The 26,754-nt window shown below is 40.1% G+C and overlaps 1 protein-coding gene across 8 annotated transcripts in view; it reads right to left on the reverse strand.

Moving 5' to 3' along the window:
* MCF2L2 (MCF.2 cell line derived transforming sequence-like 2) overlaps positions 1–26,754 on the reverse strand; it is a 183,876-nt gene that overhangs the window by 14,554 nt on the left and 142,568 nt on the right. For all 8 annotated transcript variants that reach the window (XM_030494555.1, XM_030494561.1, XM_030494557.1 and 5 more), the window contains 9 exons: positions 25,136–25,228; positions 24,538–24,630; positions 20,751–20,876; positions 15,891–16,112; positions 14,494–14,586; positions 13,997–14,075; positions 10,672–10,744; positions 7,341–7,450; positions 3,380–3,475 (listed from right to left, as the gene is read on the reverse strand). In XM_030494555.1, coding sequence (XP_030350415.1) covers positions 3,380–3,475; positions 7,341–7,450; positions 10,672–10,744; positions 13,997–14,075; positions 14,494–14,586; positions 15,891–16,112; positions 20,751–20,876; positions 24,538–24,630; positions 25,136–25,228 — 985 coding nt within the window. The remainder of the gene's footprint in view (positions 1–3,379; positions 3,476–7,340; positions 7,451–10,671; positions 10,745–13,996; positions 14,076–14,493; positions 14,587–15,890; positions 16,113–20,750; positions 20,877–24,537; positions 24,631–25,135; positions 25,229–26,754) is intronic.

Here is a 26,754-nt window from a genome sequence, read left to right on the forward strand (position 1 = left end):
GGATCCTGTCTTTTCTCAAAGTCCACTCAGGAGTGAAGACACAGCTTCCCCAGATTTCACTGAGTAGCATTTTTGACTCAAAATATTTCATAATAAAGGAACTGTCGGCTAGTTTCAGAGAGTACCCAATGTTTCAAAACAATTCAATGTCATTACACAGCTCTTAAGAGATTGTGTCTACACATCTACAAGCACATCAGTACACTTCTTGCACCTACCGCGTACAGCAGCACCACCTGGGAGAAAAAGTTTCTTGCTTACAAATATTTCAGGATTAACTTTTTAGTCTCTTCTGCTGAAAACATTCTAAGCACATGTGCTGTGTTAGTCAAGCGAGTATTTTCCACTGAGATATGAGTAAAGCTATTCATGTGCTTCACATCTTGGTTTCACTATGGTACTTGAACATTTAACTCTACCAGGGCACAACCTCAATTGAAAATGGTATTAGACATGGCTCTAAATATTCTGTTCAAGGTTTTCAGATTTCTCAAAAACTATTTGCGAATTGCGTGGTTTGATTTTTAAAAATATTAAAGAAATATTTATATAAATATTAAAGTTTTTTCTATTTTCACTGAAAAAAATCCTGGGACAGATGAAGAGGTATTTGACACAAAACTCTTTGTAGCACATGCTTACGTGCTTTGTGGAATCTTAGCCCAGATGTCCTGAGATGGTGCCTGTGATTCAGAGGGCCTTTTCTATTCCAATTGTCTCCTTTCTCTTACCATATTTATCTTCCTTTCTCTCTCTTTTTTTTTTTTTTTGGTGTCATGTCCCCCCCGCCCCCCATGGTAAACCGACATACAGCACTGGAGTAAAATAAGTTTCAGGTGATTTTATATTTTGGGTTTAAATATCCTCTGCAAAACTATACTACTGTAAAGATTTCCTTACGAGCAATCTTAAAATTCTTTACCATCCCTCATCTTCACATTTCCTTATTTTAATGTTCAGTTACACAACATTCCTCTTTACTTTGTCTTATTTCTGCCTAGTAAATGTCACATTCACTATATGTTTCCAGTGGAGCTGAAATTAATGTGATTGGTTAAACTGCAATTCCTATAATATCTTATTATGCCAAAAAGTCAGGAAACCATACTAGCTCCTTAAAATCTCAGTGCAATTTTAACCGTAGAATGGCCGCTGTAAAAAGGCTGTAAATTCTGTATGTGCCAATGCACTTCCTTCTCAATTTACTCATAAAAGCAGATATATTCAAGTACATCCCTATTCACACGTCCCCAAAAAGGGGAAAGAAGAAGTTAAACTCTGGTCTCAGTGGTAATTACAGTGGATGACTCCAAGCTTAGGTTGCTGCAGCTGCCCTCATTAAAATACAAAGAAAATTTCATTTTATAATTAAGGTGTTGAGTTACATTTACACCACATCATGCAGCTCTTAGAGACCCTGTGACAACTCCAAGAAATATGAACTTAGCTCTGCAAACCAGGACAGCTAACGCTGACCCAAGGGTGGGAAGATACAGAGTGCTACGAGTGTGAGCTTTCATACACCTTGGTGCCAGTTCTGGTATAGCTGCCTTGGGGGTCTCTGCACTGATGATGTGCAAGATGGTAAAATTTCTCTTCTAGCATTTCTTTGTCCAACATGCCAAGGTGCTTATATAAAATATTTTCTACTCCATCACGTCCAGCCTGGGCAGACATTTCAGCAATGCTTTGAGCATCCATACTCCACTACCAGTAGATATCTATCAGGCAATCTTTTTTTCCCTCTGGTTATTCTTGTTATTTTATAGTTTAAATCTTCTCTTTTATTCCATGTATTCTGGACATGAACAGACACAGCGGGTCTGAACCAAAGCATGCTCAGCTCAGTATACCATCTCCTGCCACAGCCAGTAATGAATCCTCAAAGGAGTCAAGAGCAGGACAAGCTTATTGCAATAATTTCCCTGTTACCTTCTCACAGTTTCTGATCTGCCTTAACAACAGCCAGTCCATATAGTGCCAATTTGGCTTTGTGTTGTCACTCCGTGCAGAAATGACCATACTCTGCAAATCATCCAGCCTATTTGCCAACTCATTTCCTCTACGCCAGGACCAGATTAGTAACTGAACAGCATAACAAAGTGAAATGGGACACTGTGTAATGGAGGTGTTTCACAGGAATCTCAAGTAACCAGGCCCAGCAAGACTTGAGCTGAGAGTGCTTACAGATTAGGGGGTACGAACTCTTCTGAACAGTGCTTTGCTCTCTGGAACACTGAATACAATGCAAGACATTTCACATGATAAGAAAAATTCAGATAAAAGACCAAAAGAGGTCCAAACCAAAATTGTAAATCCAAACTCACTCAAATTACATTATCTTGCATTTCTGAAATCTGTATTTTGTAATGTCCCCAAGTCACAGGATCTGAAAACCACTCCCTTTTTGTATTCAGAATATTGAACTGGTTTGTCCCTCTTTGATCTTACTACCAAGTGCAGCCTTAACCTTGCACCCAGAATCTTATGGCTGCACTGGCTCTTGGTGTATTCTCATCTACTTTATAACACTCTAATTTAATGCTTCTGTATTTCTTTTTTTATTCTTTCATCTTGCTTCTTTCTCTTTTAATGCTCTAACCCTTTGTCTCACATAAGAAATATCATTTATCAGACAGAAGAAAAGCCATATAATAACTATAAAAAGAGTAATTCTATTATCTTTCCAGAAAGTATTTGTAAATAGTTATTCAATTTAATTTCTATTCACATTTCTTCCTTTCCTCTGAAGTCTCTTCCTTGTACAGCCATCACAGGAACATGCAATGCTCTCTACTGGTGGATATTAAGTATCTTCTAAATCTTTATGTGCAAAAACTCCAAACACACCATTTTACGGTGTCATATAACTAAGTAGAAATGACAATAAACCCCAGATCTTCTGAATTCTGGTTCTCCAGTGTAACCATTAGGCCATGGCTGAGCAACATGTGAAAAAACAGAGAGGTCCAACCAATGAACAATTTAACACATGAAAACCTCATGTAGCTCAACACAGAGATGTTGTTTACTTCCCTTCAAGTCAGTAAATCGCTGAAAGAAGTTAGGTTGGTGGTTTAAAACAAGTTCACACTTTGGCCCTTGAGAGAAACTGGAAATAAATGCTATTTGCACTGTGCATCAGTAAAAGACCCACCCAGTCATCTCAAAGGTGCCTTGCCAACAATGCCATGGGAGCAATTTTTGTTAACAGCGTCTTTGAGAAGAGAAGCCATGTGTGTGCATCATACAAGAGCATTGATGAGATGCGGCAGCATTTTAGGAAATAGTGATGGATGGCACTATGGTATGGAGAGAACACTGTGGGAGTGCAGGAGACAGATGGCCAGAGACCAAATGCTGTGTGGGGTGATTTTACCTTTGGGTGGAGCTCTGCGGTTGGAAAGACCTTGCAATGTGAATCGCTTTCTAGCAAGCGCTGTGCGCTCAAGGTTAAGGCTGGTGGAAGCATCAACTAGGAGAGAGAGGGAGAGGGAAGAGAAATAAGGAAGGAAGGGTCAGCTGTTCAGCTTACGGGAAAGGAAAGGTTAGCACTAGATGACAACTGAAAATACATAAACAAATAAATTTTGATTCAGTTCAAGCCTGAGCAAGAGCTAATCAATCAGAAAGGTGATATGGGGTCAGGGTGGTTAAACCAAATGAGCCAAACAGAGCCCCTGGGTTGAGTTTGGCTCACTGAGTTTTAATGGAGAACAACAACAACAAAACAAAACCAAAGAAAAACAGGTGAAGGGATGTAGCTCTCATCAAAGGAAAATACAGCTTAGCAGCAAGCTCATTAAAAAGGATCTAGTGTCTTTTAGTATGAAAACACTGTGGTTGGAACAGCAAGGTTGTAGGGAGAAATAAGAGAAGAATTCTTGCAGTGCAGGACATGTACAGACAGAAGGTGTTGCGAGCAGTCCCGCTTTTGCTATCCAGTACCAGCACTGAAGAGCCCCCATCATCAGCTCTGTGGCTGATATGCTCTCAGCCTTACCTGCTGAAGTCTTTCTAACAGCCTCCGAAGCTGCCATATAGTCATGCATTTGCTCTCATGATTTGCTGGGATATAAGGATTGCCATGCCAGCAAAGCTTACATGCCAGGCTCACACATGGATAAGCCAGCCATGCTGCCTGACAGTTGCCCTTATAGAGATAAATCACAGATGGATCTAGGACCTGAGACTTTGGGTTTGAAAGATACTCAGTTACTCACAGTGCAGGAAACAGGTGGACCTAGATCAACCCCCCATATCCACGCATTCCTGCCAAATTCTGCATCTGCCCCTTTCTTTGTGCAGGCAGGTAACACACAGAAGCTATATGGCAAAGGAGCAGAAAAAAAGCTGTGTGTTGGCTGCCTGGTTCTGTGCCTTAGGATTTAACCAACAGCTTTTTATTCCTCTTTATTTCATACACAGCCAAGTGAAAATCATTAGAGGGACAAATAAAGACCAGAAGTACAAAGGGAGCATGAAGAGACAGTGAATCCACCCTGAAAGACAAGCAACAGACAGACAAGCTGTGCTTCCAAAGGAAAGCGCATCCCATCACTTCCTGATTTGCAGCCAAGATAATCCAGGAGTTGAGATGCCTGCATGCTTAGGTGGGTGTGAGGTGAACAGATTTTTAACAATACAGAAGTATTGTTTTGGTGGGGTTCAGCTCCTCCTACCTGGTGGCCTGACACCAGCTTTGGGCCAGGCAGGTGCACCTGCTGAGGAACCACTACTAAGCAGTGGTTTCAGCAGTGGGGCACCTGCCCACAGGTGCACTGGGAAGCATTTGGCTTTCAGACTGCATGTGTTGGCCTAAGGGCCATTCCCTGCCATGTCTGCTCCCAGTGTGAGGCAACCTTTTAATGATACTGTAGCTTTTAAAGAATCCAGAAACTGGTGAATAAAATACATTTACTTTCTGCTTGCATAAAGCAAGAAAATCCATAGTATTTCGCTATCAGTCATGCAGCAAGTACAACAGTGCATATGTGGAGGGGATGGGTTTGTATGTTAGTTCTTCAGCTATGCTACTATATCATTTCACCGAGAGACCCCTTAGGATTTCTTAAGCCCAACAGCTTCTCAGCACCAGCCAATCATTAGACACTATTCTCTAGAGACATGTTGTCTCCACCTGAGTTATTTCAAGTTTTATCCTTCATTCTGCAGGATACCAAATAACCCTGGAAACCATTTCCAAACACAATAAGGACTAGGCCCTCATGGGCAACAGGTTGAAAACGAGCCTGCAATGGGTACTTGTGGCAAAGAAGACCAACAGCATCCTGGGCTGCATTCGGCAGAGCCTCGCCAGCAGGTCCAGGGAGATGATGCCGAGACACCTGGAGTGCTGTGTCCTGCTCTGGCCTCCCAGGACAAGAGACACATGGAGATATGTGAGTGAATCCAGTGAAAGGCCATGAAGATGATTAAGGGATTGCAGTAGCTGACATGAATAAAGAGTGAGAGAGCTAGGATTGTTCACCTTGGAGAAGAAAAGGCTCAGAGGGATCTTATCAAGTAAAGAAGATGAAGCCAGACACTTCTCAGTGGAGCCCAGTGACAGAATGAGAGAGGCAATGGGCACAAACTGAAATATGGAAAATTCCATTAAAAAACCATGAAAAACACTTTTTTACTGTGAAGGTAGTTAAAGCGTGGGACAACATTCCCAAGACAACTGTGGAGTCATTCCAGAGGTTCCTGCAGGACTTGGCTCCCATATAGCTTCAAGTCAGTGAATCTACCAATCAGGTCCACACAAAACTGGTTTATATGTAGATAACTCAGTCACAGGCAGTTATCCATAAAAATAATGAGACTGAAATAGCTTGCCAGTAGTGTCCTCCCTCTCTGTATCATAGAAAACAGTATTTCAAAATGATCTGTGTTCACATTAACTACATAGCTATTGGGAGTATTACAGTCACTAGGTGGCACAAGAGAGACAGTTTTGGCAGAGCACCAGACCACGCTGCCTGTGTCCTCCGTGCTAGCACAGCCATGCCCTCCCCAGAGGGCTGCAGCAGGATTCCTCTATACCTTTGAAAGCAGGACCTAACTGTACATTTTTAACACTGCAGAGTCCCAGCTAGAGATGCCTCAAAGGACACAAAAAGTCTCAGTGGGGCATCGAGAGCCGGATAGCTCTTCCGCTGGCTCTCTGCACAGCGTGTTTTGCAGCCTAGGATGCACAGGCACACCCTGAATCACAAAACGGTGACACACTGCTCAGCTCTGCAGGAGCAACCACATACCGGAGGATGAGGAGGCTTTCAGCTGAGCTAGCAGGAATTACAGCGAGAGCACTGAGCAACTGGTCATGGGAAAGCAGAAGACAGAAGAATGAAAATCAGCACATAGGGTGATCCCAGTTCTCACACTGGATCAGTTAAAAAACATTAATAATTTTCCTGTTTATTTTGAAATGAGGGTTTATGAATTTCAAATGAAAGTCTGCTTTTCAACTTGTTTAATTTAAAAAAAGTTTATATTTATAAAAAAGGAAATTTTACTGAAACAGGTTTTTAACATTGGATTTTTTAATGAAGAATCCTTAACTTTCTCCCCAGAATGAAAACATTGCAATAAAAAATCATTTGGTGAATAGCCTATTTTTCAATGGAACAAGTATTCCACTTTTTTTTTTTTTTTTTTACCATCTCTATTTATACAGGGGCCTGCTGTTACTTCAAGCCTAATTTGGACATTAATCTCTTCAGACCTCACAATTTTCTTTTTTCTATTATAAAAGCCTTTGTTCTAACATTTCAAAATACCACCTAAAAGAGAAACTGCTGTTGAAATATTTTCTGTTCCTGCTAGTACCAGATGAGATCCAGTTTCTTTTTAGTGTTCATTTTACCCTACATTGTATAGAATGTATCTATTTTATTAATGCCCTCAAATAATGGAGGGACTTTCTGTGACCGCATGTGTATTTATTTACTATACACTAGAGGGGAACCTATACACAGAAGAGGCAAAAAAAATTAGTAAAGTCCATAGTCTTAAAATTAAATATGACTAGAAACTAACTTCGCCAGGATATAGGAGGTTAAAATATGCACGCTATCGTCCCCCAAATTCTATTTTTTAAAAACACAAGTTGTATAAAGAGCACTGTAATGCATCAAAACTCACACTTAAAAAATCCTAAACTGGTGTTCAGGAAGTTTCATGGCACAGTCACTCAGCTTTATAGCACTGTTTTTTTCTGATGTTGGGTTTGAACAACATACTTTTAAAGTATCCTCATCAAACTCCAGAAATGAGTGTGCAAAAATAAAAATATTACCCACTGGAAGCAAAAAGCTGTGTCTTGGAACTCCTACCTCTCTTTTGTCTTGTGCTGGGACTGGAATTCCTGTTTTTATTGTTAGATGCTTCCACATTTGATGTCTCAGATTTGTTTTCATATATACTTGATGACTTCCTGCTATACCTTTGGACAAAGGAAATACAGAAATAGTTACATTCCTGGTTAATACCTAATGGAGCACTGAGCAGTAAGTATTCTTTTTTACCCTCAGATATGGAAGCCAAAGGAATAAAGGGCAGGTTTTAAAATTCTGCATGCTATATAAGTCTGCATCTGTGCAGGCATGTATAGTGGAAAAAGCCATCCTCACCCTTGCCTCCTTTCCATGCCATATAATAAGGGATGTGCTTAGCCAGAGTTGAGAAGGGAAAAGTGGAGGAACAAGCTGGCTCTCTGCAGAAGCCTTTTCTGTAAGTCCAACAGATTTGGACAGAAGGAGTGGGAAACCAGGTTAGAAAAGTGGAACCCAGTTCTCCACCCTTTGCAGAAGTAGTATATTTGACTCCAGGAGAGAAATGTGTACCAGATGGCATGCAGAGGTCATATCATGCGTAGAGGAACATATAGATTCCAGTGGCTTCAGGATCTCCCAACTTCTGTTTCTCCTGCTCTTTGAAAACAGGAATCCAAGCAGGATATCCCTGACTATAGCTGAACCACAGATGAGGGCATGCATCTTGCCAGACCTGCACAGGTACTGGCCTTGTAATCCTTACTGGGACTATCCCCCACCCCCACCCCAGGTTTGTACTGTAGTCAAGCTGAAAGGTTTTCTCATGGTTCTTATCTTTATTGTTTTGCAAATGTCTGGTGGTTTAGTCTGGGTGTTTGACCGTTATCTTTGGCAGACTGCTCCACACATTTCATTGTATCTACACATTTCAAATATTCTTTCCCAAAATACTAGTTATTAACATATCAGCAATTACATTATGTTTAGAATGAACATATGAACTGTTGTACTTAACATTCAAATGGTTTGTTTTGCTGTAAGGGAAGGTCCAAGATATCACTAAAAACTTTAAAACATTTGGAATACTAGAGATCTGTGAATACCTTTTATAACTACAGGCAGCCTGGGACTCATTGCTTTTTGTTTGAACCTCTGACCTGTTTTTGATGGAACCTTAACAGAGGCCTGTTACCTCCTGTACTAAGTCAAAATGTGATTTTGCAGCCTGATCAGGTACAAAATGGGGCTCAAAATAAATATAGGAACAAATCCAAAGCACACTCATATTTCCTTATCCTTTTTTCTCTGTTCCTTCCCAGCTAGGCTGAGATAACTGTGAAACATGCAGCTGACAGAGTTACAGATTTACAGCTGTGAGAATGACACCAAGAAAACACACCAGCTTCTCTGAAACAGCATCTGTAGTAAAACTAAGTGTTTGTATATATATCATGTGCACGGGATATTTTTACATGGATGTAGGACTGAATCAGTCACTTCTAATAAAGCAGGTAGACAGTTAGAACAGTGGTATATTTAAGTTTCATATGTTTCAACAGATTAGAAAATAATACAAAGGAATTATTTCATTATCACTGAAATGCAGCAGCCATCCCTGGAGATACAGCAGCAATAAATACCACAGGACATCTCATTTTGGGGTAAACCTGAGACTTTGGGGAAGAATTACAGAGAGAATTTGAATAGATTGAACAGGACTCAGAGACATTCAATAACCACCTGTATTAAGGGCACTGACTCCAAGAGTCCCTTTGCCAACACCCCAGCTCCAATCATGAGTCAGCCCAGTCCTACCTTATCTCATGGAAATGCAGCTCTAAGTGTTGTGGTGGCATATAAGCAAGTAAAGGGATAGTCTTTGCCATTGAACAAATGACAAAGGATGCTCAGGGAGGGGACAGCATCCTGAAAACAGAGTTCCCCAATGTGCCGGTACAGGTTTGATAATTCTTAATTTATAATAAATTATAATAAATTATAAAAAATAATTCTTAATAAGTAGAGTCACTGTTACACATGGCCAACCCAGGAAAGGGTGTCTATTGGTTAGATCAAATCTCAATAATTAATTAGCCTCCAACCACTGGCTGAGCACTGATGATGCTGGCTGCTAATACTGGTTACCTAATACTGTCTACCACTGGTTAACTTGTAGCGCCTTTCACAACTGGGGGTGCTTAGTCATGTCAGTCATAAACACAGACTATGCTCACGCGGGTGGCCATCACAAGTCTAGCTTCTTCTTTCCTCTCCTTGCCTCCACCCAGCATCCCAAAACAGGCTGCAGAAGGGGCTCCGCAGTCCAAAGAATTCTGAATCACATCAGGTAGAGCAAAGCTACCTTCTGCTGCAACTCCCCAGTCCTTGCTTCTCTCTGAGACACATATTACAGAGGATCAAGGTGGCCTTTGCTTACAGTAGCCAATAGGATACCATGAACTTTGTTCCATTCATGAAAGCCTAGAACGTTGTTCTTTCATGAAGCCTTATGATATTCTACCTGTCCCTATAATACCCCAATATTTGAAGCAGATGCATCTAACCTCTCCTTCTCTGTGACAGTTGGCAGAGTGAGGATAACAAACATTTCATTTTTTCTTTGGTTTAATCCACTCTGGACGAATAGCTAATCACATGGCCTTTCTTCCTGGAGTTAATTAATTTTCTGTCGACATATTTTGTCTATAATTTCTGCTCTGAAATTTTTCACTTTAAGAGTCTTATAAGAGGGACATACATCTGGATTGATTTGAAATATTTTTGTGATTGCATTTCGTATTTTACTGGAATAATTTTCTTCTATCCCCAAGGTAATTTTGCTGAAAGATTTTTCACCCTTAAGCCTTTTCATCTTAAACCTTAAACAAAGCAAATATAACCAAGCTTAGAGAAAATATGGTGCAGGATTAACAGCACTACATTTGTTTAAAATTTCTTGCACTGAGTTGCCCAACTCTCAAAGTCTGGCTCTTTTACTTGGGATCTCTTGGTGTGGTCGATCCTGCAAAAATTCTACAATAATATCCCATACCAACTTACATTAAACTTGCCCAGCAATTGGGTCATTACAAAAATTTGCTGACAGCTCCTGGAAATGTTCCAATACATTTTGTCTAAACTTGAGTTAATCTGGAGCATATGGTTCTTTTGCAAAACCAAATGATCATCTTTGAAATTACTTCTGCATTGTGATTTTAGTTCCCTCATGAGCAAAATGTTGATCTGCATTCACATGTCTTTAAAGAATTTGAAGATAATATAGTAAGTCATATCCAGGAAGCTAAGCACAGAACACTGAGAATTTATGTACTGCAAAAGCACAAAGGCAAGACAAATCTTGGTCCTGATATGCCGTAATAGCTGTGGTTACCTGCTTGCATTGGAGGAATCCATTGGTGCATGGTATACACTTTCAGTGATTCTTTGGTGAAGTTGACTTGCTTCTGTTAAAGATAAAGTAAAAAGACATTGCTCCAATTTGTGTAAATTGCTTCCTTGTTAGCATAGAAGGTAAAGAGAGTGAGAAATAGGAGAGGAGAGATTTTGACTGCTGCTGCAAGAAAAATGGAATACTCGTACTTGAATAGAAAGGCATATGATGATATTAAAGGCTGAAAATGTATCTCACTCAAACAGCTCTTCTACCCATGTATTTTAACTGCAGAAGAGGTTTCTCCCCCTACCACCTTCTCTTTCCTTTGTACCTCTTCCTAGCTCATGCACAATATGGATCTAGAGAATGAACATATTGGCATTTTCCTCAGAGTACAATACAAGTTTTGTACAGCTTTTTCTGGATTTAGTAACACACGTACATCAGTCCGTTTACACATGCAGCCATCTAGTAGAACATATCCCCATCCCTCTGAGGTATGCTTTTGCTCAGCACCCTGAACGAACAGCAATAATAAAATGTTCAGATGTCACCTGTTCACTCTTTTGGCACAGATTCAAGGTAGCAATAGACTCATTTGCACCTGTGTCAGGTAAATGCTGAGTGGAGAAAGATGGTAAGAAAGATGCTGACAACCTGGCTTTCACGGCCAGAGGAATCAGATACTGAGAAGTAACGAAGCAATGGATGGAGATGCTTTGAAACTCTCAGATCCTAGGGCTATTTCACTCTGAAAGAAGATAAAGCTCCTGTCAATGAAAGGAGAACAGACAAAGGGGCAGAGACAGTACTGAAAGATTAAGCTTAACAAAGTCTTTTGTGGGTGGGAATGCTGGGAGAAAGAAGCACTCCGGGTGGGGAGTCAGAAGTAGCTTCATTCCTGGTTTTGTCAACTGATTCACAGCCTTTCACAAATCCCTTAAATTGCATCCGTAATTCGTTTGCCTGCAAGTGACAATTAATGCTCTTTGGGATTGGGGAATCAAGGTGTTACCTAAAGCCTTGTTAGCCTTTCATGCTCACTGCAATATATGATAGGGGGTGTATATATACTAAGTATTTGGACACTAATGACCTATATCTTAAACTATTTATCACATACCTTCGGCCACCTTCTTTGCCCTTTACTCACTCGTTCATCTCAACTGGTTCCTTCCAACATTCCAACTCCCTCTGCAACTCCTAACAACAGTCATTAATAACAGCCCAGACAAACAAATGTATCCCTCTTCCTTCTCTCATAACAACACACAGTTGGAGAAATATCGAGTCTTGGATTAAGCATAAATTAAGGCTTCTTCTTTCATGAGTCATGGAAAGAGAAACAACTGTTTAAAAACACAAGACACAGCATTTGCTTCCTGTCATTGGTATTGTAATAAGGACTTTGATTCATGCGATCATTTGGGAAAAGGCAATGGGAAGAGTTGCAATAGCATATAAGATACTATTTCTGCCCTCTGACTGCTGTTCAGCTGGATTCACAATGAAGGAAAACTTCATTTACTCCTGGAGTAGGATGAATTTTACTCATAGAGTAGGATGAATGTCATCTTTGGATTTTCTCAAGATCAGACTGGATAAAGTCTTGAGTAACCAGGTTTGACCAATAACCGACTCTGTGTTGAGCAGGATGCTGGACTCTGATGTCCTGAGGTCCTTTGAAACCTGAAATATTCTGTGATCCTATGATCTTATGGCAAAACAATAAAGAATATAAAAATATAAATGTTTTCAAAAACTTTCAGTCTTGATTCCTGAATAGCTTTCTCTAGAAAATGAATAGTTACTCTAGCATACAGGTCTTGTATGCTACAAAGATTTCACAAATGCTCATCTGGGTGACATACAAGCTTCATTTTCTTTGCCTAGAAACACACATGGATAATTAGCACTCTATCCTATCACATACATACATTTTCTCCATAAGCTACTCTTCTCTTTGGTGGTATTCTAAGTAAAGCCAGCTTTTATACTTCAGAAGTAAATATTAGAAACCATATCAGAAAGTCCCCAGATGGAGTCCTGGAAATGCACTGATAAGAATCTTGAATTCTTTCCTCAGCAGTTCCTGCTGAACTGACAACATTGAAATCCAGAACACAAAAGGGGAAAGGATGAAGACAAGAATAGTAACAGAAGACCTGAGTAGTAAGCATTGTAAAAGGTGTATTGTTATTGGTTGGATTAAATTGCTGAGGCTAATGTGCATAGTTGTTTCCCCTCACTTAATGAGGTTATAAGAACTCATTGCCTTTCTGAAACAGACAATTAAAACAAAGGTGACCTCTACAGTTAAAGCACAGGTTTTCACCTACGACAACATCTGCTTAGGAATCTGTAGGATGTGGGTGGAGAGTCCTTGCTGGCATTGCTTTAAAGAGAGGTGTGTGTATGAGAGAAGCAGAATATGACAGGTCAGGTGAGAAGCAATGCCAGGGCTCAAGGAAAGTCTGTACTAAACACAGCTATTGGATTTTTGTTCTAAGAGAGCCTGGAAAATGACTTTTAGGACCCTGTACGTTCCTACTCATAAACAGAAAAGTATCTCAGATAGCTTTCATCAATATGTTCTCTTACTACCTGGAATAACCTAACTGAATTTTGTCTGTCTTGAATTCAATATCTTACAAAAAAAAAAAAAAAAAACCCCAAAAAAAAACTAAACAAAAAAAAAAGGTGTCATTATTTTAGGTATTTATGAGGCTAAAATCACTTGTGTTGAGCACATCACAAATCACCTTAATAGTGACATCTCTATGAGAGAGGGAGATGTAATTAATCATGTTTTACAGGGAGGTCACGTAGACAAAAAGATGGGATAACTGACTGACGTTTAAAACATAAGTGGGTGACTAGATTTAAAGTAAAAACACCCAACAAAGCAAAACAAACAATGGCACGGAGAGGAACAGTTGCTGTATCCGGCCATGTATGTAGAAGGAGATCTTTTGTGCCAGGTCTCGTGAGAAGGCACAGAGTGAGTACTGGGACCCCATTTCACATGCTGATGTAAACGGATGTTCTAGGGTTGCAACTTGAGAAGAACAGAGGAACATCATGTTCCTCAGACTAACTGAATGGAATCATAATTCATGCCATTTCTGAAGTTCTAACACATTTTCTTTGATTAGGACAAGAGTTTCAATGCCAGTAATGCTGCAACCACCCAACTGATCCTCACATAGATCTGATTTCCCTAGTGATACTGGACAGCACAGTAACATATTCCAGCTCCATGTTGTCAAACACAGCTACAGAAGGAAGGCAACACTACCAAATCTCACTCTCTCTGTCCTACCTCTACATGCTTCCAGTTGTCCTGTCAGGACTTTGCGAATCTCTGAAATCCAGGTGTTTTTCAGCTCAACAGAAGATGCCTGAGAACACAAGAGGAAAAGGCAAAGCAGATCTAGTTAAAGCATGCTGCCAATCACCTGGCTGCCCTGAACTACATTTGCTCTCAATTTTCACAAGGAGTGGAACACTGTGCCCAGCTTTGAGCAAAGCAGAAGACACAGAAAAGTTACCATGAATCTAAAATCCTGTCCTTGCTTTTCTGTCTAGTGTTCCAAGTAATTTTCCACTTTTTTTCCTCTTCTACCCCAAATCACAACCATTTTCACAATTTAAAATCAGATAAATGGATGATTTCAGTGCCAACACAACAATGAGACTTCCAATGGCTACCATTTCTTGAGTGTACAGTACAGTGAAAGTCATGAAATTGAAAACTTTCTTAAAAACAATTCAACCGAAAGGAAGTATAGTCCTTGGATGAAAAAGGATTGTCATTACCTGAATTATGTAGACTTCTTCTCTGCCATTATACCAGATCTCAAACTTCTTGTTATCCCCTTTTACATTTTCTGTAATGCCCACCGTGCTCATCTGTTTCAAAATAGTAAAGAAGCAGCTGGAATCTGGAAAATGTCAATAGTCTTTAAACTCTTTATTCTCTGAGAAGCATTTTTAAAAGGCTGCATTCCCTTCTGCACCTTAGGGAGTCAGTAAAAGTAAAATTCAGAACATGTTATTTCTCAACATCTAATTTATCATTCATGTTTTTGATTGTTATAGGAAAAAAAAATTAAGTGCTCAAAAGTAACACAAGCTAATGTCTGATCACTACTTTACCTTCTTTGCTTTGTTTTTCTTGAACTGTGAGTCAGTTTTCAACCCTATCCTGGCTTCTGTCCACCTATACTACAGTGACCTGTTGAGGTGGGAGAGGACAAGGGATGGAACAGGGCTTTGTGAGATTTAACAACTCGTCTGCAAATCCAGACAACATGAAAAATTCAATACCATTTCAGGAAAATTAAAAAAAGAGGGGACCAAGGAGCTAAGTGCCTAACTAGGCAAGACGAACAAGGAACTGAAGAAAATAATTCTAGATTTCTTAAACAATAGATTCTTAACCACAATTTTGAATTCTTGCTGCTACTACACTTACCAGCTTCCCAGCTTCTTCCTAATTTGTTCATTCCCCTTGTTTTGATTTGCCTCAGCATTGGATGTGAAGATTTAAATAGCTTTGATTATGTCATCATTCCTGCTATCTCCTCAGAAAGACACTTCAAACATTTATATGAATTGGTTTGCTCCTTGAACCAGGTTCTATTACAATTCTTGTCTGGTTATCCCGTAATACGTTTGCAGCACTACTCTCAATGACCCATGTTAGTTGTCTGAAGTCACAAGTGCCACACCAATGTGCTTAAAGAGAAAATTTGGCCTGTTTATGAATCCCATCTTTACAGAAAATGTCCCGATTCATATCTAGAAATGTCACTCTTGCAAATAAAAGGGCAATTCTACTGCACTGTGATTCATCTGCAGCTATTATTGTCACAGAATATATCTTTTCAACTGATGTCAACAGCAAAACTTGCAATGAACTTGGAGGATACTTATAGGAAGAACAATGAGAGATGCGGGTCCCTTGCTTCTCTTTACACGACACTGGGCAAGATGCCCATTTGTATCAAATTGCAAAATCAAGGTTCACATCTGGAGTTGCAGGACATATGGCTGGGTTTGTCTCCAGAGCAAAACTAAATGGGAGCTTTCATTTACTCAGGGGTGTAAGATAACTCCAGATGTATACCTTCTTCAGTCTCCACAGGTAAACATCCCTGTGCTGTGAGAACACCAGATTTGTTTCTCTCCCCCACCATTACCACATTTATTACCTTTAATGAATTTTTGAAGCTGTATGAAGCTGTCTTCTCATGGCCATCTGTGTTCTCCTCCCGTTTCTTGCAGAAAAGTAGCATCTTTGTATAGAGGAAGAGGTGTCTCTGCATCGGTTTGAATCTAGCCAAGTCCTTCACCTTGTTGTGTCCCTTCTTGTGGTCAGTCCACACATTGAAGGAACCTTGCATCAACAGCTTCCCAAGCTCACTAACATCACCCTAGCAACCAAGGAAAAGAGAGAGCCTATATCACATTTAAACTAGGGCAATCCCAGGCGCAGGTTTCCTCCCAGTGGTGCTTAAGCTTCCAGGCAGAGATGTGTGCCTAGGCATCCCATGTGTTGCACAGTGGACATGTTACAGCTGAAATCCCAGCTGCTTGTCTCCTTGCTAAACCTGTGTGGTTTCTTCATATAACTACTAACCTATTGCTTTCCATGTCCATAATTCCCCACTCATAATTAGTGTCTAAGGTCTGTCTCGAGACCTCTTTGGATCTGACACTACAGGCTGTCTGATCTGATGACCTCAGAGGAAGCACCTTATGACAAGAACTGAGTTTCAAGACTCATGACTCCAAGATAGTATCAAGGCCCAGTGCAGTCCAGATATCCAAGCAATGGGCTTGGCTCTGAAAGATCTAGGTTCACTTTTTGCTATGCTATGAGCTGCTTCTATCCCTGGGCAAAACCTTGAAAGATGGATGCTTAGATGTCTCAAGACACAGATCGGTGCCTAGAGGTAAGTAGGTGTGTAATTCCCTCAAATTTCTTTAGAAGCTTTGTCAGTAATTTCTCAGCTCACATCTGCAAACCATGCAGTGCTGCACAGCTTTGTGCAAATAGGGAGTAAATGTACCAAGGAGCCATAAAAATACCTGAGGGAGAGTGAAATTAAGCAGGAACCAGACCTCTGTAAGTTAAAGCCCTTGTCTAAGGACGACTGGTGATTAAATACTTCAACTGATATAAATATTTGTCTCAGATACCACCAGCACTAACATTTGTAGCATGGTTCTGTACTAAAGAGTGTAGCAATGTGTGAATAGAAGGCATGGCAACATCCTTATGGCAATTAGCTTCATCAAATAATGACAAACATAATTATCCTAGCAGCAAGTTTTTCTAGGAATGCTTTGTATAGTAAATTGAGGGAATAAATTCAGTGCATTATTAAAACACTTATTTTCAACATTTGTACATTCTGTTGATTATAGGGTGAAGATTTTGGCTCCAAGTGGGAAAGTCTGATTTCTTAAACTAAGCATTGCAACCTGTTCTCCCTCTCACTCCCCATCCTCTGGAGATCCAACTGTAAAACCAGGGTTTGATTAGGTACTTTTCCACTCCATATCAGGGTATTATTAGACTCTCAAAAGCATTCAAAACAACTCAGTAATTTCTATATCAGTCTCTCATCTCTAATGAAAAAAAAAAAAGAGTTGGATTTTTTGATTTGTGCACACAGGACTCTGTGTTTGTATTTATATGTGTATGTGGGTGTAATCTGCAAGCCTGTGAAAAAAGCCTGTGAAAAGCATATTCGAAAGATGTAAAGCTAAACAAACAAACAAACAAACATATTTTCGACATAGTTCTGACAAGGCTGAGAGGCTCCTGTCACTCCAAGCACTGTTCAACATAGCACTGAGTTCCAGAAGCTCAGTTCAACTCCTGTGATAGGTCTGTCTCTTCTTCAATCTGGGATTAGGATTACAGTAAGTGAAGTGGGAGGCTACCATTGCAAAGTGAAAGAAGATGGGTAGGGATGGCAGTCTGCAGCAATCCCACAAAAGACTTCGAATATCAGCCTACAAGCCTTGGGCTCTTCTTCAGCATGGGCAGCAGAGAGGAGTACATTGTTTCTGGTAACTTGTGCTAGTGGACAGCAATATTTTGTCCTAAATTTGAAGTTCATTCAAAATCAAGAATTTGATCACTATCTCAAATAAAATTATTCCCTGTTAGAACAAAACACTCTATCTCATGTTTATGGAAGATGAGAGATATATATGGATGGCTTGAGTGCTGCATAACTCATAAACACACTACCCAGACCAGATTGTATACAAGGGTTAGGATCATAGGAAACATCTCTAAAACTTCTGCTCTTTAAACTTTACTTTTTTATGGCTTTGCCCAAAACTAAAATAAAATTTAAAACCCAAAAAACCAACCCCAAATTGTAATTTCTTACATGAGAGTTCAGCTCAAGTCGGCATGTGCACAGCTCCAAGAAGCAGAATATCCTATGCAATTAGGAGCATTCATCTGCTGCCACAAAACCTGCTTTTCTGCTGGCATAATATCCTTCTCTGAAAGGTGTTCTAGGCAAGTATTTCTATCATGCTTGTGTGGGAAAGACTCCAGAAGATGTGGTGTGGTTTCATGAGCTATGGGAGGTGTTTATTTGGCATGCCAGCTGAGCTTCTGGGACAGGTGGAACAGGGAGAAGAAATTATCAGGTTCATCCTCTTTCACACTTTTACCTCATTTAATATCATGTAACAAAGCATCTCAGGAATGCTGTCAGCATTGGGCTATGCAGCAGCCATGTTCCAGTTAGTCATGTCTTTAAGTTCAGCTAACAAAGCAGAAGCAAAAATCCAGTCCTTGGAGCTACTATCTGGCATTTCATAGAAGGCTGATAAATTTAAAGTAGAAGCTAAAAACTTTCTACTTTTGAATTTGCTAGGGACAGGAATGCTCTATTGAAGTACAAAACCAGTCTGAGACTTGAAAGTAAGGAATGGGCAAACACAAGGGAAAACACTCAATTTTAAAAAGGGAAAAAAGGCAGACCTGAGGAACTACAGACCAGTCATGAAGCAGATCCTCCTGGAAACTATGTTAAGACACATGGAAAATAAGGAGATGATTGGTAACAGCCAACATGGCTTCACTAAGGGCAAACTGTGCCTGAAAATTTGGTGGCCTTATATGATGGGGCCACAACACTGGTGAATAAGGGAAGAGCGACTGATATCATCTACCCGGACTTCTGCGAGGCAATTGACACTGTCCCACATCCTTGTCTCTAAACTGGAGAGGCATGGATTTGATGGATGGATCACTCAGGGGATAAGGAATTGGTTGAATGGTTGCACTCAAAGAGTTGCAGTCAACAGCTCGATGTCCAAGTGGAGACCAGTGACAACTGGCATTCCTCAGGAGTTGGTATTGGGACTGGCCTTGTTAACATCTTTCTCAGCAACATGGACAATGGGATTGAGTGCACCCTAAGCAGTTTGCTGACGACACCAAGCTGTGTGGTGCGGTCAACACGCTGGAGGGAAGAGATGCCATCCAGAGGAACCTTGACAGGCTGGAGAGGTGGGCCTGTGTGAACCTCACCAAGTTCAGCAAGGCCAAGTGCAAGGTCCTACAGCTGGGTCAGGGCAATCCCAAGCACAAATACAGGCTGGGTGGAGACTGGATTGAGAGCATCCCTGGTGAGAAGGACTTAGGGTGTTGATTGATGAGAAGCTCAACGTGAGCTGGCAGTGTGCACTCGCAGCCCACAAATGCTGGGCTGCATCAAAAGGAGTGTGACCAGCAGGTCAAGGGAGGTGATTCTCCCTCTCTACTCCACTCTCTTAAGACCCCATCTGGAATACTGTGTTCAACTCTGGGACCCCCAACATAAGAAGGATGTGGAGTTGTTGGAGAGAGTCCAGTTGAGGGCCATGAAGATGATCAGAGAGCTGGAGCACCTCTCCTATGGAGACAGGCTGAAAGAACTGGGCTTGTTCAGCCTGGAGAAGGTTCCAGGAGAACATTAGAGCAGCCTTCCAGTACCTAAAGGAGGCCTACAAGAAAGCTGGAGAGGGACTTTTTACAAGGGCACGTAGTAAACTGAAAAAGGGTAGATTTAGGTTAGATATTAGGAAAAATTCTTCACAATGACGGGGTGAAGCACTGGCACAGGTTGCCCAGAGAACTTGTGGCTGCCCCATGCCTAGGCCAGGCTGGCTAGGGCTTTGAGCAACCTAGTGTGGTGGAAAGTGTCCCTACCTGTGGCAAGGGGGTTGGAACTAGATGAGCTTTTAAGGTCCCTTCCAAACCAAACCATTCTATGATTGTGTCAAGCCACTCTATCCTGCAAAACTCCTCCCACCCAGTCAGTCAGTATAGACCCCAGCACTTTCTCAGGAAGTCACATTCTGCACAAAATACTGTCTTTCTGGTGTCCAGCCTAAGTCTTGTTACTCTGATCTAATAATTCCTTGAACCCAGCTTCTCAGTACATTGTTTCTCCTTGACATTTTCGCCCTGCAGCTGTTTCAGAATGGGCAACCACATCACCCTCAGGGCTGATTTCACCAGGCATGCTTCCACTTCCACTTCTCACTTAAGGGCTCATTTCATATGGGCAACACCAGTTCTTGAGTCATACGACTTCACTGGAGCTTCAGCAGAGAGATATATACATTTGTGGGCCTTTGATTTGTATGGTTGTTATGTTTCAGATAATGAGTTTGCCAGTCATTGGGGATGGATTCTATTACCCCATTTAAATGGAAGCCAAATTTTCGTCCCTAAGTGCAAAAGATTTGGGAACACTTGAGTTGCATAGGGGTCACAAAGTTTCAGCAAATTTCTTAAGTTACGTCTGTCACACTTGCTACCTCTCACCTACAAATGAGTTTTGGGTGTGATTACTCAAAAGGGCTGCATTTGTCCCACTTCCTCCCCACATTACCACCCCCACCTCCATATGAAAGGTATGCTGACATGTATTTTTGATCACTGAGTGGCAGTGCTCCTGCAAAGTGTACTAACCATGGCACAGCATGATTAGTAATGAAAGCAACATTGGATGGGTCAAGATCAGAGTAAGAGCAACAGCAAACAGTACCTCATATCCTGTGATTGCTATCTGGTGCATGGAGTCATTTACTGATTTGATGATATCAAGCATCGTGGCCAGGGCTTCTTCCAATTCAGCAGTACCCTCTGAATTCTTGCTGCATTTCAGCATTTCCTGATTAGAAAAAGATATGAAAACTACTTGAAAACTTCTTATACCAGGTGCCACCATATGACAATTGAAATTTGTGCTGCCTAGACAAGTAGCAGAACTATAGGAAAACCAAACAAACAAAACACCAAAAAAACCCCAGGGCATTCACCAGGATTATCACTGAGGACATACATTTTGACCTTTTGGACATTTTCAAGTTTTACAGGTTCATTTAAGATGATACAAGACTATTCTGACATATTTACAATGCATTTTTTTGATGTCACAGAATTACATTCAGGTTTTTTTTTACTCCACATCTGCTAGAGAATAAACTCAATGGTTTCAGGTGCTAGAGAATTCATTATTTCCCTTGGCAATTTGTTCCACATGGTACTTATTATCGCTGTGAAAAATATAAATTAATTTCTAGTCTGAATTTGGCATATTTGACATTCCACTAATCAGGTTTTAGCTAACTCCTGTCAGATTAAGAAATTCTGCATGGGAAGAAGTCACTTCTTGTGTAGATGCTTGTAGACTTATGGTCAAATCTTCTCACAAATCTCTCTTCCTAAATTAAATGAGACTTCTTTAATCTATAAGACAGGTTTTTCAGCTGTGAATTTTTTTTTTTTTTTTGAGAAGAAATAGGCCAAATTACTATAACTCTTTCCCACCTCTTATTCTCTACCTCCACAGTCTACAGATCTGTGTCTGCAAATTTGAAAGCTTTTTCTGAGAGCTAGTAATTTTGAAGAACAATGCTGACCTCTAGCAAAAATTCATCAAACATTATATTCTGCTTCAAATATGGTGAATTATTCCATCTTCCAACTTTTGCACAAAGAACAAGAGATAAAGTTCTGGACAAGTTAAGAAGCATGTGTGCAAAGCAAAGAAAGAAACAACACCTTCTGAGGGCTCAATTTCTGTAATCCATTCATACACAGAGATTCTACTTAGAGTTCCAAATATTTAGGGTGAACTACTCACATAGTCCGTTACAGTTCCTTACAAAGATGACTTTTCTTATTGCTATATGTGTCTTTTGCTTGAAAAGTTCTATCCTAGCTCAGGATTTAACTATCTTCCTGTAACCAATGGCTATGTCCCATGTAAATCCTGAAAGACACTAAAATCTTCATTTTAAATGAAATTAACTGCCTTGCCTCTTGCTCTTCTGCCTACAGAGGAGCCCTGCTGATTCAGATACACAGATCATTTTTTCCCCACTGTATTGTATAGAAAGCAGTTACTGCCAATGAGTATCCACTCGAGATCAGAATCAAACTCTGTATCTTTGCTAAAAGCATCCAGGGAAGAAAAGGTTAACAGATATAAACCCACATATGTTTTGCACAGTCTTTGGAAAACATGAGTCTCAAAGCATCTGGAAGATCCCAAGACTACACCATAGAATTTGAACCAAAGCTAGTCAGGATTCCTACCATTAAACAGAAAAATATGATTGCAACCAAAACAGAAAAAGTAAGATGACTGCAACCAAAACTATTAAGATAACTAATCATATATAGTGACCTGTGATTTTCATGCTTGGAATCTGCATCCATTGTTCAGCTGAAATAATAAGTTTATTGGTTGTTAATGAGACAATGGTTCTGTAATTCATAATCAAATAACCACTTTATTCATCATTATTTACTCATCCTGCCCTATATATCTACCAGTGGAATGAAAGAAGTGTTTGGCTGGATACAGTTTTCACTTCAGAAATGCAAGCCATGAAGAAACTAATTCTTGTAATAATAGCACCTAATAATAGTGAGTTTCATTTTGTTTCCTTATGCTGACTACAATGTAAACAGAAACTATGCTCCAGAAATATACCTAGGAATGAATCAAGACTCTACAAACTTTAATAATCTTTATTATAGTAAGAATGAGACCCCTTCATCAGGGAGGCCATTGACATGGTTTTCATTCAGCCATATTATTTTCAGTCACATTTTGAGTTTGGAAATAATTTAATCCAAAAGTTGAGGCACTTATGTTCCCATAAAACAGGGCTGCAAAAAGGTAGTTCTTGCAAACCCCAAACTGCAACAGTCTCTCCTCAAGTGCTTGGGTGACCAGGGCTTAGAAGGTACAAGCATGATGCATTCCTATAGCACCTGTTGCACAATTTCTAGGATGAGGATGGATCCCTGCTCTCTGTATAGTGGGCATGCTGCTTTACAATATTAGTTAAACTTGTTGAAACCAGAGTGTTTGCAATAATCATGACTCAGAATTTGCCCATCGCTCAAGTCACACAGCTTCTTAAGCACTTGTTACCATTTTCAGACTCCCATTTTCCCACACTTTTAAATGCTCCTGCTGCCAGGGAAAGAGTGCACCATCTTCATAGACTTCATAATCCCTGACAAAGTAAATGTCTGTGCCAGTGTGCTGTTGCTAAGTACAAAACTGGTCTGACCAGCCTCAACCCCAATAGCTGCAACCTGCTTTGCCTCGGAATTTTACTCCTTGATCTAATCTTGGTTTTATTTACAGTCGTATTTCAAATTAAAAGTAGAATCTGATTTACTCTTGCTCTTCTAAAGACCTTGACATTTTCTCCCTTGTCACAGAAGAGTTTCAAGAAATGAGACAAATTTACTTCTGGATTACACTGATGTAAATCTACTGATATCAAAGAAGTTGCATCCTTGTTAATATCCTTTTTCAACATTTGGATTGTACAGTTTTGTGTAAAGTCAATAAGCAGGTCACAGAAATACTGCACAAGTGAATGGCCAGCCAGATCCTCACGTGGCTTAAACTGACACAATTTGACCAGTGCCATGGTAGTTACTAGCTATTAGCAAATAAAATTGCAGCCTAATATTTTCACTGCGGATTTCATGCTAAATTTCATGACAATACACAACACTACATTAAGTCCAGAGGCTTGAGAACTGCCTGTAACTCACCTTCATGACCTTCCCATAAGGAAAGTCAACAAATATTATTTTGAAGAACTGAGGAAGACAGAAATTTAAGCCACCATCTCCAAAACATGTTATTGGTTTGAGAGCATGTATTTCCTGTTGCCCAGTTCAGACCAAAATTTCAAGCATGGACCACTCACAGTTACAACCAAATCAAGACGGAAGTTCACATATTTATCCTGTGGAAAAGTTACAGGCTATTTGTTCCTAGCTGGGTCTTTAAAACAGAAGAACAGGGTAGGGCTTCTTCTGAAAGGTTTGGGCTACAATCATGTAAAATATCAGGTTCAGAGAGCTGAGTTTTGTTAAACATGGACAGATGTCAGAGACAGGATTTAATGCATCAGTTCCTGTTTTCAAACTGTAAAACCATATACTAATCCAGTAAAACCAAATTCAATTTCTGTTTAAAGATAAATAATAAATAGGTAAAGAAAATACTATATAAAATATCTTACTTTATGTATATATAGCAATACATAAATACATAATAATACACTGCTATTGCTTAGGATATAAGTACTCTAAGTAATAGCAGTTCTTATTCTGAAACAGAAGTCCTTTCTTTGGCTGTTACCATTTTACAACTTGGCATTACAAAGTATTTGTTGAAGAAGTGAAAGAGTATTTATTTCCAGGAAGTCCTTCAGAAAACATTGCTGATATGCAATTCTGTAAGTAAAACCAGCTATGCATTGGAATTCCTAGCACTCTCATGGAGAACTTACCTTTAACAGCAACTGGTACTTGGTGATTCTCTGGACTGGCTTTAAGAGATAAGCATCTAGAGAGAGCTTATGATCCAATTTACGCTGACATTCCTGTAAGAGACAACAGGGAAGAAAAATACAATTGTTTCTTGAAACACAGGCAAGACACCGAGATTATTATCATTTTGTAATTTGAAGATATGTCTGTGAATTAATTGAAAGATAAATTTGTTCCATCTTCATAGGAGTTTCTAGGTTACCTATGCCACAGTGCAAATGGATCTAAACAAGAGCTAATGTGTAGATTCAATTTAATGTCGAAATCGGTATGCACTGTTTCGAAGCTTGCAATTATCTGGGGTTTGCAAAGAAGCCAGCAGTTCCTTGGTTTGGGTATAGCCTGAAGAGTCAGGCTCCTGTCCAGGAAATCTACCTACTATTCTGCCTACCTCGTCTCTTGTAGAGAGCACCTTCACACATACTGAGCACTTGCCATCAGAATAAGAAGGGTGCAGAAAAGTCTGTTTATTGCTCTAAGTTTTCTAAAGAAAGAAGAGATACAGAAGGAAAACAAGCTTTGATGGTCTTGCACTGCTAGTCTGCAATGAAACTCCACCTGAAAAAAGATGCTATCTCCACATTGTCTCCAGAGAGCTTCGGACCTTGGCTTGTTCTGACAGTATTTTTCATATATTTGGAGGTCCTCTTTCTGCAAGAAAAGGAGAGTTTAAAAGTCAGGTAAGAAAAAAGAATCCATAGAGCATCTGCCTTGAGTCTCACTTTTTTTTACCTTCCATCCTAATACATGAAGTAATTAATACATGTGGATAACTCTGTATGTAAAAATCTACTGAAGCTACCAAACTTGCTTTTTACTCCTGTAAAGTTTAATACACCTGAAAACAAGACTTTTCTCGCTTTTTGCACAAAGCAAGGAGACTACAGACTGGAAGACATATCATATAATTGCAAAACTGTTATCTTCCAGGGAAGGGACTAGATGGTTTGAAAACAAACAAACAAACAAGAAGCATTAGAAATGTAAATTTTGTTAACAATTCTGGCATAGACTGGTAATTGCTAACAACACTCACCACTCAGCTAAGGTTTACATGTTCAAAACACTTTGAAAAGAGTGTTGGCTCTCAATAGTACAAGATTGAATTAAAAAGTAACAAGTTTGTCTTGTGGATGTACCAGGCCAGGCAGGGAGAAGTACTTAAACTCTGTCCTGTCCAAACTAGAAGTGGGTGGATTCACTTGACCTCTGTTTACCTATGAATACACTCCAAGTGCTCTCAAGTCCATGGCAAAAATCTCACTGACTTCAGTGGGAAAAAAAGAAAAAAAGGGAACGTCTATAAAAGCCCTGAGAGGCGTATCTTGAGCTCCCCAGGCCCTATGGGTGGGTGCAGACAGACAGGCAGGTGTTCCTGAGCCAGGTTCTCTGCTCACTGACTGCACTCCGTCAGCACAGAAGCCCTGCAGCCATACAGCCATGGAGCAGTGCCATAGAGATTCCAAAGCAGGGCTGGCTGTGTCTGACCAACTGGGAGCTTCCCATCTTTGTCAGCACCTATCCTGGTGGACATGATCTCAGTGAATCAGACAGCACTAAAAATAAATCTCAGGAATTCCTGGCGCTTGCCTCTCTGCTTTCAGCCCACTAGACAGTGCCTGTACAATATTGGTGGAGGGAAAGCATTTTCTTTTGTACAGAGTTACAAGAAGAAATCAGTATTGCTGCTGCCTTCCTCTACAGACCTATACTGGCATCACCCTGATGAACTGGATGTGAAAGCAGAGCTATGCCATGCAACACCTTGCTGTGTTAAGGATTACACAATACAAAAAGCTTTGTTTCGACTCAATAGAGTATTAATGGAGCTATTTCAAAACAAGCACAGAATTTTCTCCACAAAAATAGATCTGCTTGTACATGTTGCCTTGGAAGGAAGTTAGCAGGAGGTAAAACACACAGATGTAAAAGTAGTAACAAAGTGTAATCAAGCATTACAATTTACTCCTGGCCCACAGAAACCTAATAGGACTGGGCAAGAGCAATAGAGACAGCAACAGTCAAGATCACCAGCAGGCGTAAGAGAAAAGTACCAATTTACATTTAAAGAAAAGGTATAATGATCAACAATTTACCAGTAATTTGTTATAGTGGAACCACCCTATGCCAATGCAATCTTCTACTGCTGCCTAAACCAGTGACACCTGCTCAGGCAG

This window comes from Strigops habroptila, chromosome 8, assembly GCF_004027225.2.
Source record: "Strigops habroptila isolate Jane chromosome 8, bStrHab1.2.pri, whole genome shotgun sequence".
Taxonomy (NCBI): domain Eukaryota; kingdom Metazoa; phylum Chordata; class Aves; order Psittaciformes; family Psittacidae; genus Strigops; species Strigops habroptila.